Raw genomic sequence first — 18,477 nt, 5'->3', positions numbered from 1 at the left:
TTACAGTATGTTCAGCACCAAACAGGAAGCAGCAAACTGGGTAGACTGTAAACATGGAGTGGACTCCAGGGTGAAGCAAGAATGTGAACAAGTCTTGATTGTCTTGGACTGTGGAGGAGAGGAGGAAAAACTGGTGGAGTTGTAAAGTGAACGATTAATTCCGAGTGTGTCTAATCAAAACAAAAAGTTTTTGAAATGGTTTCCTTCTCATTCCAATGGTCTCCTTTCACTAAAACAGGGCCACCAACCAACATAGGCTGGTAGAGAGATGAGGTGACAAAACCCAAAATGTAAAGTTTGCAAGCAAATATAGATGCCAAATTGACAAGAATACTGTCGACACATGACGCCTTTTATCTTGTATTTCTAGAGTTATGTGTTTTTGTGAACACGTAACAAATTGTCAATATATCACGACTTAAATGTGTGGTATAATATTTTGCATCAGGGAGCAGAATGGGAAATAATCTAGTTGTAGCCTCGGATATAGCGACCCAGCAAGATCCCCAGTCCTTTGAAAATATTATAGTAATATCACAGTGATAGTGTGTGACTAAAAACTTACATTGTCTTTAGATGTGAGATGGTGTCGGACTTTAGTCTTTCAGAAGTTTTAGAAAAGTCTTGTAGTGTATGGTAAGCATTAGTCGACAACAGAAGTGAGTTAACACATTTGACAAACTGACTAATGTCATAAATGTTACCTCTATACTATAGTATTTCTGTAATATTGAACATTCACACATTAACACCTGCCGTTGTCGAGAAGGGCGAGATGTGATAAGCGATAGGAATAACCACATGCATTTGTTCAAGCAGTGACAAACAGATTGAGGGAGAAGCTCAGACCTTGCTTACCTTCTCAGCTGCACACCTGGCCAATGGCGGCATGAAGCAGACACGAGTGGAAGTCTCAGAAAGTTACAGGAATTGTTGGACACAGCTTCCCAATTTAGACGCAAGGTGTGGGCGGTGAGGGATTTAGACGATGTTCGACCATCTGACAAGCTCTTCAGCTGAAGCATACTGACGCCCTCAGATACATAAAATACATACAAATTACTTATTTAGCTTCGGAGCTGCTACGGGTCATCTCTGTGTCACTTTTGATGTTATGCTCATCATGACATGTTGCTTAGCATTGTGAATACTAAATCAGGAACTCTGAAGCAAAAGGTCTACCGAGGACATGCTGAGGATTTTGGCTTCTATTCTCATCACTCACAGTTAAGCTGTCCAGCAGGCTGGCTTTCCCAAACTTGGTGTTTTCTTAGAAACCCATAAAGTCTTTCCATACAGCCATTGATCCATCCATGTTTGTTGATGTAACATCAGAGTTTTTAAAGATGGGGTTATAATGTATCTTTGGGATACGTGCAGATGAAGGATGGCATCTAACAAAAGAGGAAAACTGGACATTATTGGAGCTGCATAGAAAGCAAGCATCAAACACAGACACGCACACACACATACAACCACATGTCACGTACACACCTGCAGAGATTTGGTCACAGCCTTTGTCCGTCCTCAGGACGTGTTTTTTCCCTTTATAGTTTCTCTCTTTTTTCCTCACTTCTCATGTTCTCTATTGCCTTTTTTCTCATGCTGTTCCAAACTAAACACATAAACCTCAAGCGATTGTCTCCCTCCCCTCCCTCCCCCTACCTCTGTCCCTTTCTCTCTCTTTCTGTCTGCCTATAGGCCTTCTGGGGTTATGCAGAACTACATGTAGTTCATTCGTAGTCATGCCTCTGTTTGCCCTCTCTTGTTGTTCACGACTGAGTCTTTGTAGCTGTGGTGGGCTGGTTTGTGTAGCCGTGTTTGTGTGTGTTGTTACTAGAGAGTAAGAGTGTGAGATTCACAGTAGCGAGGCTGGAAGGCATTTGTATGACCAGCCTTGGAAGGCAGCTCTTTGATTCTCTCTCTGCAACTTGCTCGCTCCCCTCTTTCATTCTGTCCTCCTCTCGTGGCCCAAATGATCACAGCCCGTCTTCAAACAGGGGACATGAAGCACACACAGCCTCTGTTTGATTTCTGATAGCCCTACCTTCCTTTCTGATAAACACAAATGTATACACATGCACACACACACACACACACACACACACACACACACATACATATTTGTTTGTACAACTGCATGCCTGCAAATGTGCACACTGATACGCACATCAGTCGAATCCACATGCCTGTACACACAGACTCTCACACACACAGATGCATGCACGCATCCGGGGGTCCCATGGCGGCTGGTGCGCTGTGCCGCGCTCCAGGATTGGATCATCAGCCAGCTGTGAGTTGGACAGCCCAGGATCTGTCCTAATCCTCGCCACTCTGTTCACATCGCCTCACACACACACACAAACACACTCCAGTCCCAGCCCCAGCCCAGCAGAGGGCTTTACTAAGTTTGTTTTGTTTGTTTGCTCCTGTCTTTCTTCACTTTCTTTCTTTTCTTCTTTCGTTGTCTCCATCCGGCCCCATCTCTCCCTGTGTTGTGATCACAGATCCCAAAGGCCACAGTGAAAACTGCCCAGTATAACTTCTCTTTCAACACATGCCAGATAGGCATGAATGGATGGATGTGTGTGTTTGCATGCGTTAGTGTATCCACGGTTAGTTGAGACCTGTGTGCCTGCTCTGTGGTTTGGACGTCTGCGAGGCCCCAAATCTTCCACCAGTTTTGTTATCCCCATGAAATCAAGCGTCCATGTTCATGAGGGTGCTTGCTTAGAGCTGTAGGTGGACGTGAAGCTGAAATTACTTCAGTTGAACAAGTTAACTCACTCTCACTTTCTCACCTAGAGCTTGTGGCCATGGATTCTGGGCCAGAAAATTTCTGGACATGACTGGTCATATAATTTGATCTGTGGCCGTCTCTCAAACACTAAGTTGAAGACAGGAGCAGATGGGGAGGCTGCTGGACAGACAAACTATGATGAAACTAGCAGGGAGGGTCAACTGTGACTGTCTGGCTGGCTGACTGAGGATTCTGTCAGTAAAGTCTTTCACTTTTACGTCTAAAAAAACCTCTTACATCTTGACAGAAGGTCATGAGTGTCTGCAGTGGTAGCAGTGTAAGAAGTTGAGGGTGGGCACCAGCAGTGGAGGAAGCTGTGAGCTGGAGAAGCCCTTTTGGACTTGGTTGGCCCAGGTGACTGAAGCTTCTGAGGCCTTGGAAGGTAAACCTTGGTGTGGAAGGAGTATGGGAAAGGCCTCAAAGACAGGAAAAGGACTCAGGGCTTCACCCAGTGTTTGTAACAAGGAGATCTGCTGACCTTAACTGAGGAACTCTTGAACCTACATGGGACGGAGGAGTCTGGAGACTCAGTGACAGTCACAACAAGTGGGTTCCTGGTTCAAACCCAGGGTGGGGGAGCCCTTCTGTGTCCCCATGTCAGCGTGGGTTTTGTCCGGGTACTCCAGCTTCCTCCCACAGTCCAAAGACATGCAGGTTAATTGGTGACTCTAAATTGTCCGTAGGTGTGAATGTGAGCGTGAATGGTTGTCTGTCTCTATGTGTCAGCCCTGTGATAATGACCTGTCCAGGGTGTACCCTGCCTCTCACCCAGTGTCAGCTGAGATAGGCTCCAGCCCCCTCACAACCCCTAACAAGATAAGCAGCTATGGACAATGAATGAATGAATGGCATATTACATTTTTTGGGCTGTGCTGAACATTCAGAAGGAGAAGGTGCATGGCTGAGATTGTGGCACAAATGTCCATCACTGCACTGAAAATACCTTAGTTGGCTTTAGTGAATTTAGCATGTAATAAATGTTTTTATTATTTATTTATTTATTGTAGTGAAAATTCAGGTTATTGATCAAGCTCAAGCCCAAAAATGCTGCTGTGGTTCAGGCCCGGAGAGGATAAGGCAGGTTCATGTAGGGTTGGGCCTGAATTATTGGGCCAGATCATAGCTCTAATATATCCCACCTGTCCTGGGTCCATGCTCACATTGTATTGTCATATGTATCACTCTTTAACACTGTTGTACTCAGTTAAGAGAGAAGAGTTGAGATGGCAGAGGTGCTACCAATATAGCCACGCTTAAAAAAGATATGTTATGGGGTGAGAGATAATGTACAATCATCAATATAAAGCAGTGGGTGAAACACAGAGGCAAGCAGGAAGACAGAGCTTAAAGGGAAGACGGAAAGCATTTTCTTTATTTTAAGGCCACATTCTCCTTTCTGTGACCCTGAAATCAGAAGATGGATGCTGAGAGGCGGAGAGATGAAAAGCTCGGGACCAACCGCTGTGACTCTTATACACAAAGTTCCCCAAACTCTATTAAACATGTCACGCTACTGCTGCTCTCTCACTACCTAAACCTAGTTCTGTCTCCCCTCAGTTGTAGATCGTGATAGCAAGGTCTGGAAAGGCGGTGAACAGAACTGTGTGTGTGTGTGTGAGGGCGGAGAAGTGTAAATGAGGAAGGTGAGGCAGCAGATGCCGCGTCCCGCCAGAGGCTCGCTTTGAGCAGCGAGTGAAATCTGGGCGCGACAAAACTGCTGCAAACCAACTCGGCGGGAGGCCCTTGTCCAATCATGGCCCGGAATAAAAGGGCCGGGGCGCCACGCGGGCTGCAGTCGCTCTGGAGGGGTGGGGGCCGTAATGAACCTTCAAGCGCTGCCAGCGAGCGCACACACACTTGAGCACAGCATCTTTCTCTCTACCTGGCATTAACAGTGCCGAACCACTGTCACCACACACACAACCTCTACAGCAACTGTGTGCGGGACTTTTTTCTGTGCGTGTGAACACGTGCACGAAGTGTGTGTTGAGTCGTTTGTGAGCGTGCGATAAGATGAGTCTGCGTGCACGCCGTTTGTATGAATGTTAAGTGTTGATACCTTTGGGCTACACCTGTGTCTGTGAAGTTTGATGTGTGTGTCTCTGTGTGACAGCAGCGGGGCAGTGCCAGGTATGAGGCTTGCTGTGTGTTTTTGTGTGTTTGCGTGTGTGTTTGTGTGTGTGTGTGCTTGTCTGGTCGGCAGCCATGTTGTTGGGTAGCAGATGGCACCATGGTTGGCAGGGGAGGGGCTGCTTAGCACAACTAATCAGACAGTTACGGATAGGGCAGCTGGGAGGGCCGTTGGCCAGCCGCGTGTGTGTGTGTGTGTTTGTGTGCATGTGTGTGTGTGTACCACAGAGTGCCATGATGTTGACAGTGGTGGGCCCGTTGGCCCGGTGACGAGACCTTGCCGCGTTCTTCTCTCCTCGCTGTCGGAGTGCCCTCTCTGCCATCCTGCCTTCTCACCTCTCTCTCTCTTGCACTCTGGCCGTCTCTCTCCCTCAATCTGTTGAGACCTACTTAGGCTTTTATCTTTCTTTCAGTTTCTTTGACTCTTCATCTCCTTTTGTCTTTCTGTCACACTGTCTTACTGTCTTCCTCTGCTACATCGTTCTTTCTCTGGTCTTTAATTGTAAGTTCATCTGTGTTAATTTACTTGATGTGACTAATTATAACAGGACGCGTATTTATGTCAAGCTGGGTGCTAACAATTGGAAATGGATACCATTTTAACACAGTTTAAAGGGACAGTTCACCTCCAAATCAAAAATGCATAGTTTTCTTCTTACCTGCAGTGCTATTTATCAACCTAGATCAGGGGTCTTCAACGTTTTTCAGGCCTAGGACCACTTAGTTTAAGGAGATGGAGCAGGAAAAACCAGTTACATATATTGTATGAGACTGAGTTGTAGCTGAGATAGTTCTCTCTATATTTTTTGGTCTTCTCTTGTTTGTGTGTGGATATGTGTGTCTCTTGTTCGAAAAGTTACATGTCTGTACATTAAGAGTAATAATGCAATTAATTGACCCTTCGCTGAGTCCCGCCCCTGGATGCAGACTGACCTATCATAGTGTAGCATCGGGCCGGCTCAGTTCAGGGTCCGACAACAACACAGCTGTGCTCCATTGACTCTAATGCAGTCGTTTCAGATTTCCTTCATTTTCAGGCTGGTTTTGTGGATTTGGAGCTAAATGTTGTGCCTGGGGCACGTCGTGTATTAATGATACTCGTTACCTGGAGAGGTAGGAAAAAGATATACATTTCTTCCCTGTTCCAAAATCAAACCCTGAAAAGTGTAGGGTTAGCTAGCTAGCTACTGAAGATATAGCCTACTGAATGTATGCACATGCTGCTTTTGCTTTGTCATGATTATAACAGTGAAACAAAGACCGACCCTGCTGTACAGGAACCAGTGAAGGGAAGCAGGGAAACTTTGTTCATATTCAGCCAGCTGTGTGTCATCACATTGTGAGCAGATGAACATTGTTTGCCCTCCCCTGGAGCTTGTGATGCCACACAGCTGGTTCAATATCAGCAAAGTTTCCCTTTATATTCATTGTCTTGTGTGGCGATCAGCAGTGATGTGGTGGTTCACTTTTACACTGTGATCTGTAGCCTATAGTTCGGCTTTAGCTTCTAACTATCTTTGTCTTCTTAACCTGTTGTTGCTGCTGAGTCAGTTTGACATCCTGGATATATAGACCCCTCTGCCTGCTTCTCTCTGGAATCACTGTTTCATTTTTACAAAAACATGATAATATTTCTTCAGGGAGTGCCGTTAGTGACAGTGTGGGCTCCATGCTTACTGCGACAGCTTGTCAGACCATCACAAAGGGGCGGGGCGAACATACACATGCACAAACTGGACCTATACATGCACTGAGTGGAGAGATGTCAGAGTGGGCTGCCCATGACAGGCGCTCCAAGCAGCTGGGGGGTTCGGTGCCTTGCTCAGGGGCACCTCGGCAGTGCCCAGGAGGTGAACTAGCATCTCTCCAGCTACCAGTCCACGCTCCATATTTTGGTCCGGACGGGGACTTGAACAACCCAAGTCCCTATGGACTGAGCTACTGCAGCCCCTGTTACAATAGCATGTAAATGTTAGCTGCCTAGTTCACCTTGCTGTTATATATAAGTGCGGCACAGTGATTTAGAGCTAGATGCACTAATGTACATCATACTACATCACTGATGCTACACGAGCAACATTCTGAAACATGCATCTCCTGCTCTCTCACCTAGCATCACTGAGCTAGCTAACGTAACAGCGGAGAAGAACGCCATTCATGTTTACATCTGCCACTGTCACAGGCACAGGGTGCATGTTTCCTTCTGCGCAGTGATTCAGTTCGTTGTAGTTCAGTAGAGAGAAAATGGGCCTCTTGAGCAGGGACATTTCTTCTGTCCTAACCTTAAACATATCACCACTTTGTGCGTGTGCTTCTTCAGTGTTTAGCATTGTAAGCAACAACAGTACTTTTCACCAAGTTGTCCATGATCTCTGAAAACAGACCAAGACTGTCACATACTGATTTCTCTACAACTAGATTATAAAATCAGTTAATATATATGTTCAAATCCATTTAAAGACAAGTGCACGGAGGGATGGTTCTGCCCCTCTTTCTCTGTTGTGTTGTTTTTCCTTTACTATTCCCACATGCAGGTCACGTCGTATAAGCAGATAGCTGCTAGGAGACAAGTTTTCTTTATCTCCCCGCAGCTCCTTTCATCCATCCATCATCCCTCTGTTTTTTGTAGAAGAAAAAAGACCCCCTGTGAACATGTTTTGTTAACCCCAGGGAGGCACAAACGTATTTGCATTGAAAATATCATAAAGGTTAAGATGCTGAAGATATCAATTCAGCATTAGAAAATCGCACGCGATAAGTACCAGCATTATTAAGCAGAGCTGTAATCTGTCCATCCTGCGGGGCTGGGAATGGATAGAATAGACAGATCGCTGACTGGGAGACCTCAGGCAAGATGGAGGCAAATCTGTCGGCTACAACTGTTGTCACCCCAGCCAAGTGTGCCCTGGGACACTGGCCTACATACAGACACTACTGCTGGAGGACAGAGAACGTAAGGGAGAGCACCAGCCCTCCGCCATCCACCCACCATCCACTCTTCACCTCACTTATGCTCATGCTTTCTCGCCTGTCATGCGGTACATACCTAAAGCAATTTTAAACAGTTTGTATATATGTGGTGTTTTTTGGAATATCTTGAAACACACTGTAGAGTGTTCAGGTGTGTGTTTGCTCGAAGTTCAGTTTAGCATCAGTTTCATTTTAGAGGACGGCACTGCTGTCTTGTGATTGCAGTGTGTGTATGGATTTTGTGCATCCTGAATGAACTGTGAATCTGTGTGTGTGTGTGTGTGTGTGTGTGTGTGTGTGTGTGTGTGTGTGTGTGTGTGTGTGTGTGTGTGTGTCAGTCAGTCAGTCATCTGGTCAACCTTGTGCCTTCACACACCCCTGCTGTGAGGGTGGCACCATCAGTGACTCTACAGCGTGCCCACTGCCCAGTAGGCACAGCTTTCATCCAACATGACAGAACCTCTCTCTGCTCTTCCTTTACCCTCATTTCTCTCTTTTACCTCTGTCACTCTTTTTTTTACCTGATAGATCCATGCTTTATCTTTTCATCCTCTTCATTTTATCCTTCATATAGCTGCTCTTTGTTCTCTTTTTTTTCTCTTGCCTTCAAACCATCCCTTTCTCTCTGTCCCCCCTTTGTGGGCACAGCAGTGCCAAGCAGAGCCTCGTAGGTAGAAGGGCAGTGCCCCCATCAGCAGATTGAATCTGGAGATGATTACAAAGACAGGAGCAAGAGATTGGAGAGAGGAGGATAAGATTCAAGGTAGCAGCCGAGTGGAAATAGGAGATACAGAAGGAAAGAGAGTGGCGATGAGTTAAGGGGGGCGTTGGGAGAACTCCTCCACCAGCACTGGATGTGAAACATCGCCGTCAGATATTAAAATAATGCTTTATTTCCAATCAATCAAATCTGCTCCACTGGCCCAAGCTGCATTGGGGTTGTATGAAACTAAAAGGAGCCTCAAAGAAAAAATATAATTGCAGACAGAGATCAGGTTTTTATGGCTGGCACATACTTTCATTCTCATATAATGCATTGAAATAATAAGAATGGATGTTGTTTTTATTTGGTTTACGGTGTAATGATTACCATAAGAAGCCCTAAAATGAAAGGCAATCCACATAGGTTGTGATTTCTAATATGAAAACATTTTTCAAAGAGACAAACATACTTCAAAAGGTCTGCTGCTGCATTGCTATTTCCGGACTTTGTTTATATGCATGCACATGGTGAAAATGCCCAAAATGCCAACACTATATTTATGCATATTGATGTGCTCCTCGTTCCAAATAAAATGCTGTGTGAACAAGGTTGAAAGACACGCTGACACGACCCTGATGGTGACGCTGTTTACTGCAGTCTGTTAGCAAGGAAGTATAAGCAAAGAAGACAGAGGCGGTTAAGAGGGGAGAAGGCGACGCTGAGGCTGGAAGTGGAAAGAAGAGCGGATAGATAAAGGTAGATGAGAATAAAAGAGGAGAGGACATATGGAGGTTGTGGGAGAGAGGAAGGTTTGGGAGAATACACAGGAAGTTTTGAATGTAGAGGAAAGTGGATGGATGGCGCAGAGGAGGCAAAGGGGAGCAGAGGAGAAAAGCAGCGAGGCTGGCGATGGTGTGTATATGAAGGCGGGCACCGGATGGGCACAAGCCCCCCTACAGTTCCATCTCCAGCCCCAGTCCCCCCCACTGAGTTTAAAAAAAGCCTCTCTTTGTTTTCCACCTCAATGGCCGCCTCTCCCTCGCTAGGCATCTGATCTAATGGCCCAGGAGCGAGGGGAGGAGAGGAGTTTGCAGAGGGTGTGGGAGAAATGAGGAAAAAGAGGTGAGGAGGAAAGAAGATAATAGACAAGTTCACTGAAGATTACTTGGGTGGGTAATGGGAGAGAGATGGCACATGTTACTTCCTGCCAGTTGCCCCCGAGCTTATGAGCGGGTGGGAGGGGTGAGGGGCGTTTGAACGACACCAGGTATGTCTCAGGTGTGAAGTGAATTCCAACACAGGTGGATCGAGCTCACACCGGAGAGAACGCTCCATGTGGTACAGACTTTTAGTTTGCACACTTTTCTCTCTCACTCTCTGAAACTTTCACTGTCATCTCTCAGTTTTTCTTTTAGAAAAATGGATGTGCATTCCTCTATTTATTCTAAGTTTATGTTGCATTTATACTTCACATTTATACAGTATGTATTACACACTTTAGCAGACGTCTAATGAAAAGTAATTCAAAGCTGGTGTCCTGATTGAAATAATTAATTTCAGCCAATAATTTACCTTCTCATCTGAAATTGATTCGACCCTCACCCTGCCACATATGCTACCCGCAACTATTTCTGTAGGGCACAGATTTGACACCAACGTTGAGTCCTGGGTTTCTGGATTGGGTCAGTGTGGGAGCATATTGTACGTATGCTGTGTGTTTATTTTTAAAAACCACAGATGCCTGCGCTGCCAGTCCGCTCTTCCTGTGTTAAGACCATCAGTCATCTGTGCCAATTAAGACTTTAAAACTTCTCTCGCTCTGTTTTGTGAGCAGATAGACGATGACAGAGGCCAATCAGCAGCTAATTACTTGAATCTAGAGCTGGAGTTTTTTTCCTCTGAGGGAATGTGTGCTGTAACAGCAAATGTTTCTGCGAGGGTCATGTGTTTGTGGCTGTATGCATGTATTTATTCATAGGCACGGGAGAGTGAAAGATTTAAGATGTGCAGTTATTGTTCATAGTTATGCACGTGTGTCGGAGAGGGAGGGCAAATTTGTATTTTTTTGCTAATTTAACAGTTGCAGTTTTTTGTTTCTCGGGCACGATTGGCTCGCCGCTGACCTTGGTGGCAGTGGGGGGGCTTTAGCGCTCCTTGAAGAAGAAAAGAGGCTTGGGCCGCCCGCTGTAAACAAAGTTGACTTGCCGACAGATGGATTGAATGACAGAGAGGCTAACTGAGCCAGGAACGGGCCTGGCAGCATCGCACTGAGCAGAGAGAGAGGGAGGGAGAGACAGAGAGAGAAAGAGAGAGATAAAGGGGGGGAGAGAGGGGAGAAGAGAGAAGAGGTGGCCAACAGGAGAGGAGGTGTGAACAGGTGCAGGGCCGCTGAAGGAAGAACCAGCAGATGGAGAGAGACACAGCCAGTTTAGTTACAGGAAAAAAAGGGTGGGAGGGAAAAGAGGAGGGAGGAGGGAGAGATGGAAACAGCAGAAAAAAGGATCGGAGCGGAGATGAGAACGCTGCGGACGGATAGATGGACAGATAGATGGAAAGCTGGGCTGGGCGCGGAGCAAAGGAGCGGTGAGGCTGCATCAGGCAGCCTCTGTGTTTGATGTGTTTGTTTCATAAAGTAGAGCAGCGAGATGAAGGGAGGGGTGTCAGGAAGAAAAATGTGGGAGCAGAGTGATTGACTTACATCACCCCGAGGTTTAATAAAAATGTGCTAAAACACATTGAGGTGCGTGTGATAGAAAATTGTGTGACACCGTGCACGGTCTGCTCCACGAAAACAATTCAGATGTTTATTGTGCGGCGCGTCAATGATACGCAGCGCAGCAAATGTTCAATATGTCACTTTATTTTCTCCGCGGTGCACTCATCCTTTGTTGGCAGTACCGGTTAGATAGGCCTACACAAGGCCTCCGTCTCACCGTCTCTCAGTCACACACATAAACAAGCCCACTCACACATAAGCAGAAATCATCTTTGTAGTTCTGCGTATCAAACTGTTGAATATTAATGTCGTCTGATTGATGCAGTCTATCATGAATAGCTGTGGATCTACTGGAATTTCTCCACAAGAGTGAATCATCACGAGTGTCACCATTTTGAGCAGTTGAGCAAATAGTTAACAGTTGTAATTTTATAGTACAGCATCAGTGCATGTCAGTAAATCAACATCAAGGCGCAGCAGATAATTGTTTGAGCTGCAGGTACATCAGTTTGAGTAATGAATTTAAATGGAAATCTGATTTTTTTTTTAATTTATCTAAGCTTATAATTAAATTGAATTTATCTTAAAAATACAATTCAGATACCGTTAATTTGTTATTTTTGTTGACACTATTAATTCAGATCTCACAAGCAGTTTAAGATACGACAGGTACGCACACGTCTCTCATTGTCTGATTATGATTATTATTTGTCCTTTATGATATTTCAGATGTATGGAGCATTGCCATGACGATAGCTGTTAGTGCAGATGGCCCTCTGTGACAGAAATAGTATTATTCTATCTGGTCCTCCTCTTGATTCTTCATCTCCGCTGTAACTTGTCTTTGTTGCGAACAATACTTGTTTACATGTGTGTGCTAAAGGCTGAGTTCACAATCTGTTCACCTGCATGTTCATTTCACACCTGTTATTTATGCAACATAGGAGCGTCTCTGCGTGTAAATATGAGTATGCATTGTTCTCTTCAGTTTTCTGTTACGTTTTCCTGCAGATTATTTAGTTGGGTAAGTGAATGCATCCCAAAAGTAACTCGAGTTTAGGGAGTTCAGTCGATCACGTTAATGTGTCTTGGTTATCATCATATATTTTGTGTGTTTACACAGAGATCTTTACTTATTATCTGTGTGTTCAGATACTGTATGACTTCACTCTGTGTGTTTGTGTATCTGGGTGATATTGTGTTTATTGGGAGAGAGTATAGTCTCTTTTACTTTAGTCCAAACAGCGGTCAGTGGTGTCTGGCGTTGGCGAATGTCTCCAATTCCTCCAAGTCCACCGTCTGACTCCAATTTGTGCTCGTTCTCTGATAAACCGCGGCATTTGGTGGTTCTGGCGTGGGATGCCGGCTGCACCATGGGGTGCTGCAAACTCCGTGCTTGGTCAGGCCCTGGCACCCCACATCTAATGGGCAACAGCTTGAATAGTGCCCACTTAGGCAGGCAGTGCAGACTGGGCCCCCTCTTCTTCCTCGCTGCTCCAGCCAGCTAGCCAGCCAGCCACCGCCTCTGCCACCTCCCACTTACCCAGCAGCCACTGTACCTGGCCGCAGCCCCAGAGCTATTCCAGCCTACCTTAGGCCCCTGGCCCATGCAGCTCTCGCCATACTTATCAAGCTGTCCTACAGTGCATCAGGCCAGGCATATACAAACAGGCCCAGCTATCCGCTAACTGAACATTCAGTCTATTGCCTCCTAGGCCCAAACAAGAGTTCCTGCCACAGGCAGCAACCCAGAGCCCATTCACCAATTAGCTGGAAGGCAGATTATTGTCCAGGGAGAATTATCCAGCTCCAGCCCCACATATTCAGCCTCTGCTCTACCCGTCGCCCTTAACGCTTGCTCCAGGGCTTGGCTCTCCGCTGACATCTCTCCTCTGCTTTCTCTTTTTTATGCTTTAATTTGACAGTGCTCACCAGCAGCCATTTTGTGACAGCATTTTTGCAAGTAAACGCGTTGCATTTGATTGGGGATACAAAATGGCGCGGGGGAAAGAACCACATAACTTAACCTGACTTGCCAGCGTTGATTTGATCCTCGATGAGGCGCTCAGGCCCTTGTCGTGGGGCTTTAAACCCTCAGGCCTTGAACTGAAACTTAGAATCAGCCGCCCTCCTCAAGGTTGTCCCCATTAAGGCCTTGAGTCTGTTCTGCTCTGTTGTGTACAACTTTATTTGGTTGTACATGTAAAGTGTTGTTCAGTAGATCAGCAAAAGCAAACAGATGCCAAATGTGTAGCTCTCTGTGTTTTTGCTTTCCTATCTTCTTCTCTTTTTCATTGCTCTCCTCTTCCTCACCACCACCACCACTCTATTGCTGACTGCTGGAACTTTCTGGCGGTCTGTCTGATGCTAATTGGTGGGTAAACAGGTCTGGTGTGAGTCCCCCCCCCCCCACCACCCCCAATCGCACACAAACACACACACATAGGCATACGCAAATACACACGGCCCCCTGGAACCTCTTGCAGGACCAAATGGCTGGCAACGCCTGCCCGCCATCTCCCGCTGAGCCCTGGTGTGCGCTTTGGTGGCTCAGGCTGCTGTTCAAGCCCAGCGGGGGTTCATTCACTCTCACACACACACGCATACACGCACACACTCATACGAGTACAGACACACACAGTCTCCTTGTGTCCCCTGCACACCCGCCACCCGCTTTCACACCCCAGACAGCAGGACAGCAGGAGAACACACACACACACGAAGGAACAGACAGACGCGGTCACTTTAGAGATGCAGGCCAAGCGCTGTAGGGGAGAAAAGTTTTCACTTAAACTGGAGAATTCTCTCTTCATTAGCGCCTTTGGACTTCAGGAAGAGTTCTGTTTATTTGTTCGTTTTTTCCTGTCTTTGTAGTTTTTTCTTTTCTTTCCTTCTTTGTCTGTTCCTCTGTTGTCTGGCTACACTTGGACTTAGCTGAGTTAGAAAGTTTGGTTCAATCAGGAGTAAAAAGCAGTGTTGTTCAAAGCCTGTGGGGATGAGCACCTTCGTTTGCATCTTACCTGCACAATTGAGACGAGCGAAAAGTGGAGATTAAAGCGATTCGATCGCTACCAAATGTGTTGTGCTAGTTGACATTCCCGTCGCACTACGAATTCATACAATTATTCATATGTAGACGTATAAGTGCGGTCCTCTTGATCAACTGATGTCACGTCGCTGTAGAGATATACATGCTTTTGGTATGAATGTGGCTGGAAACTAAATTGTGTTGATACAAACTGCACAGGAAATGCAAAGGATGACAAGCAGCTTAACCAGAGCAGACTTATCTTTTTATTTTTGCAAAAGAGTCTGTTATGGACCCTTGTATCTGTGCAACTGTGTATGTGTGTGTGTGTGTGTGTGTGTGTGTGTGTGTGTGTGTGTGTGTGTGTGTGTGTCTTGTAGACAGCTGTAGTATCACTCAGGGGTCTTGAAGCCGACAGTGGCCTGACGCTTTTACCCATCTACCGCCCCCGAGTCATTTCTGTCATTCTCCTGTCTGTCGTATCTTTCATTCTCTTGTTTGCACAGTGTTTAACTCTCCTCCTGCCTTCTGTCTCACCTCTGTTTATCTACCAGTCTTTCTTCTTCACATTATTGATCTCCCTCTAACACAAAAATATGGTGGAATTTATCAGGAGTGCAACTATCAGACGGCTGCTGATCCTAACTGAGTGAATTATTTGAAAACCGGTTGCGATTTTTTGATTGAAAATTGTTTAACCTCGCCCAACAAATCGAAGGCCGACAGTTGTTTTTGATACTCGCTGAGTATTTAGCATGACTGTCAGTTGCACATCTCATTTTGAGAGCCATGTTTTTTATGGATCAGCCTCTTAAAGGTAAAATCTGTGATCCAAAAGTAAATTATCACCCTTTGTCCACCAAAATTTAGCAGGTATATGCAGGTTTTTTTAAACAAAACTAAACTAACTAAAAACAGGTGATCGACTCCTTTCCCACTGCCAGTTTAACAAAACCGTGCCCACAGCTCTGCAACAGACACATCTTTTTTTTTTCTGGTGTGTCATGTTCAATGTCACAAACGCGCCAGAAAACAGATCAGTAAACAGTAGAAAGAAGCGTGGAAGCCAGGAAAATATGACAGTGGTTACTTCTTTTTTTACATCTCTTACTTAATCAAGCTCTCTTTCAGACTCTGTGGCGATTAATTTTGGAGAAAGTTCGAGTGTTGCTCGGACAGAGATGGGCAGAATTTGTGGCATTGCATCGCACCAGAAATGGGGCAAAAATTAGTGTGTTCACACAGGTGTCATGTTTACGTTCCTGCAGATCAGAGCTTGAGCCGATATATATAGCCATGACGAATGCAGAGTTGTGTTGTCATGCCACCGGAATTTCTAACTTAAATACATTACCTTGATAAATTGATATTCAATTCTGTTTTTTTGGGAAAAATCAACATTGAGCCATGAACTTAAACATTTGTATTAAAAAAAGAAATATTAAAAAAACCTATAAATTGGCATTGACAGCTTTACAGCAGAGTGAATGTTGTAAACATTAACAATAAGAGAGGAGGATAAAGTACAGCTGTATCTGTAAGTGTATCTGAAATTTTCAGGATTAATAGGTATCAATGAAATCATATTTTTGACAACACAGCTGCAGAGTCATTTTTCATTGACAGTGGGAAAGGAGCTGAAGAGCAGCCTTACCACCAAATCACAACTGCTTTACATGCTGTGATGCTGAACTTGACTGACATGTAATTAATTTTGAGTAAAACAAGCAGATATTTCTGTCATGGTCAGTTGAAAAAACAAATTCTTTACACTTCAACACTTCAGATTTACATGGTAAAAGAAACAATATGACTGAGTTATAGCCCGCAGGTTTTTCATGCTCAGCCATTAACAGAGGATGAGTAATCACTTGTCTGAAGCACAGAGTAACATTTAGTGCCTCTGTTTGGATGAACACTGATTTTTACACACGCTGCAGGTAGCCAAGTTACGTGATAAAATTGTGCATCTAATAAACACCATGCTATTTTGAAATTTCACAGTTTGTATTCAGTGCATTTTTTTTACATGAAATACCATTATAATTAGAAAATGTGGATAAATTATTATCTTTATAAGGAGGATTGTGGTTTAAATGTTCATTTAACATCCTGGTTCTTTTCCCTAGGCAGGACAGAGAGAGTGCAGAACGGGCTCATGAGGAGGAAATGGCGTCAGCGACCCTTACAGCGCGGGAAAGAGAGAGAGAGCTGGCTGCGCTGCTGGAGCAAACAGAGGCTCAACACCAGCGGAGAGGTCAGTGCTTTCACTTCCACTGTCTCTGTCCCACCTCTCTAAATTAAACATATATCTGACCTGTTTCAAAGAAAGTTAAGTATCCTCATCTTTACTTTCCTCATCAAGGGAGCTTCTTTAATTCAGAGTCTTGTGTAGCTGAACCTCAGCCCGGATGTACACCGGTTGCAGCTGCATCACGTTTTGGTTGCTTTGTTACATCTCTGTTGCAGTTCAAATGTTGACTGGAATCGTTTCAGAGGCGGCTCATCTTCATCCTGTCTGTCCTTCAGCAGCCATGTTTTGTTTAGAGTTGTTTTGCCAACGTTTGGGTGTGTATTTGAACCTCGTGTGAAGACAGAAACTTTGTGCCCTTAACGTATTTTAACTACTGTACACAGCACGCTGTCTTGTCTTCATTTCCTACCTGTATTTTCTGAATAGTGTGTATTCGCAGAGGGAAATTGTAGCAGTCTTTTTCTTGCTATGGAGACTTTGGAGGAAAAGAGACAGACAAATAAGAAAACTAATGAAATGCATCATTAAATATTAAATGGATATAATTTAGGACTGGTTGCTCGTACCTGATACCTTTTAGATATCAACCAAAATAACCCAGTACCAAGTAGTATTGAAACTTTTCTAGTCAAATGACCCCTGCAGTCGATCATTTTTGTGCCCAGATGTAGAAAAAAAATGAGCACTTGCAAAAAAATTTGCTGGCAGCCAATCGCCACAACTGTTCTTCAGTTTTATGCGATGTGTTATTGGCAGCAGCTACACCCCATACTGTCTTAGGTGTGGTGAAGTTGAGCACGCTGAATTTGACGGAGTTGGCAGTTCAGCGTGTGGAGATGCACATCGGTATCCCCCCCGTGTTTAACCGACACACACAGATAGACTGCCTATGTTTTACACAACTGAATGTGTCTATTCACATGATTGATATAGGATGAAGTACAAAGAAAAGGTACAAATTAAGTGCTCTGTTGGTATCACTTTAAGGATACTGTTATAGCAACTATTTATTATTTATTAGCAACTATACCCAGCCCTAATGTCATTCAATTGATATCAGTATTTCTATACATTCACAAGTGACTCTTAATCTTCGGAGATGCTCCAGTCCTGCGTCTGGTGGCCGTTGGCCCTCTGGCTAGCATGGCAGCTGTGATGAAGCCACATCAGCTGGACATTACGGGTCAGACAAAGGGCAGCGCTAAATGTTTTTCAGCAGAGAGCCGCGCACACTTGAGAACATCTCTACACAGCCACACAGTAGCAAGTGCAGGCCACTGCGGTACAGAGGCGTATTAGTTGTCTTCCACAGAGGGGAGGGTGATGTGGGGGGAGACGGAACAAAGCAGAACTAAATAGGATGAATCACACTGAGTTTGAATATTCAGAACTGCGAGGAGCAAAACAGCGAGAGTTAATCAGGGTCAGCTACAGAATCACAGCCCTTGAGCTGGGAGGGTTTCAGTCTCTTCCTCAAGGACACTTCAGCAGGGTGGATCTGTGCTGGAACAGGGTCTTGAACCTGCATCTTCCAGTTGAAGGATGGCTTTCCTTCTCACTGTGCCACCTTGCTCCCCACCAACACGACACGGCCAGAGTGGGAGGGGACGGACAGGAACACAAATCATTTGAGCCGAAGTGACCTCAAAAGAGCAGAACAGAGGGAAAAAGAGCAAAAGAGAAGCCATGAGAGGAGGAGAGAGAATAGCAGGGCAGAGCAGAGGGAAGGTGATGGGAGCAGAGCAGAGAGACCCAGCTCAGAGCTCCCTGTCTGTCTGCACAGCAGAGCTGCTGCTGCTACCACATCTGTTGCACCATCTGGATGCCCCCCCCCACCCTCACACCCACCACCCACCCTCAGCCACTCTCACTCTCC

The 18,477-nt window shown here is 45.2% G+C and overlaps 1 protein-coding gene across 1 annotated transcript in view; it reads left to right on the top strand.

Moving 5' to 3' along the window:
• sdccag8 (SHH signaling and ciliogenesis regulator sdccag8) overlaps positions 1–18,477 on the top strand; it is a 55,798-nt gene that overhangs the window by 10,817 nt on the left and 26,504 nt on the right. Inside the window, exon 14 of the mRNA XM_049600109.1 lies at positions 16,477–16,604. Coding sequence (XP_049456066.1) covers positions 16,477–16,604 — 128 coding nt within the window. The remainder of the gene's footprint in view (positions 1–16,476; positions 16,605–18,477) is intronic.

This window comes from Epinephelus fuscoguttatus, linkage group LG16 (genome assembly GCF_011397635.1).
Source record: "Epinephelus fuscoguttatus linkage group LG16, E.fuscoguttatus.final_Chr_v1".
Taxonomy (NCBI): Eukaryota; Metazoa; Chordata; class Actinopteri; order Perciformes; family Serranidae; genus Epinephelus; species Epinephelus fuscoguttatus.
This window is presented reverse-complemented; position numbering and strand designations above follow the sequence as displayed.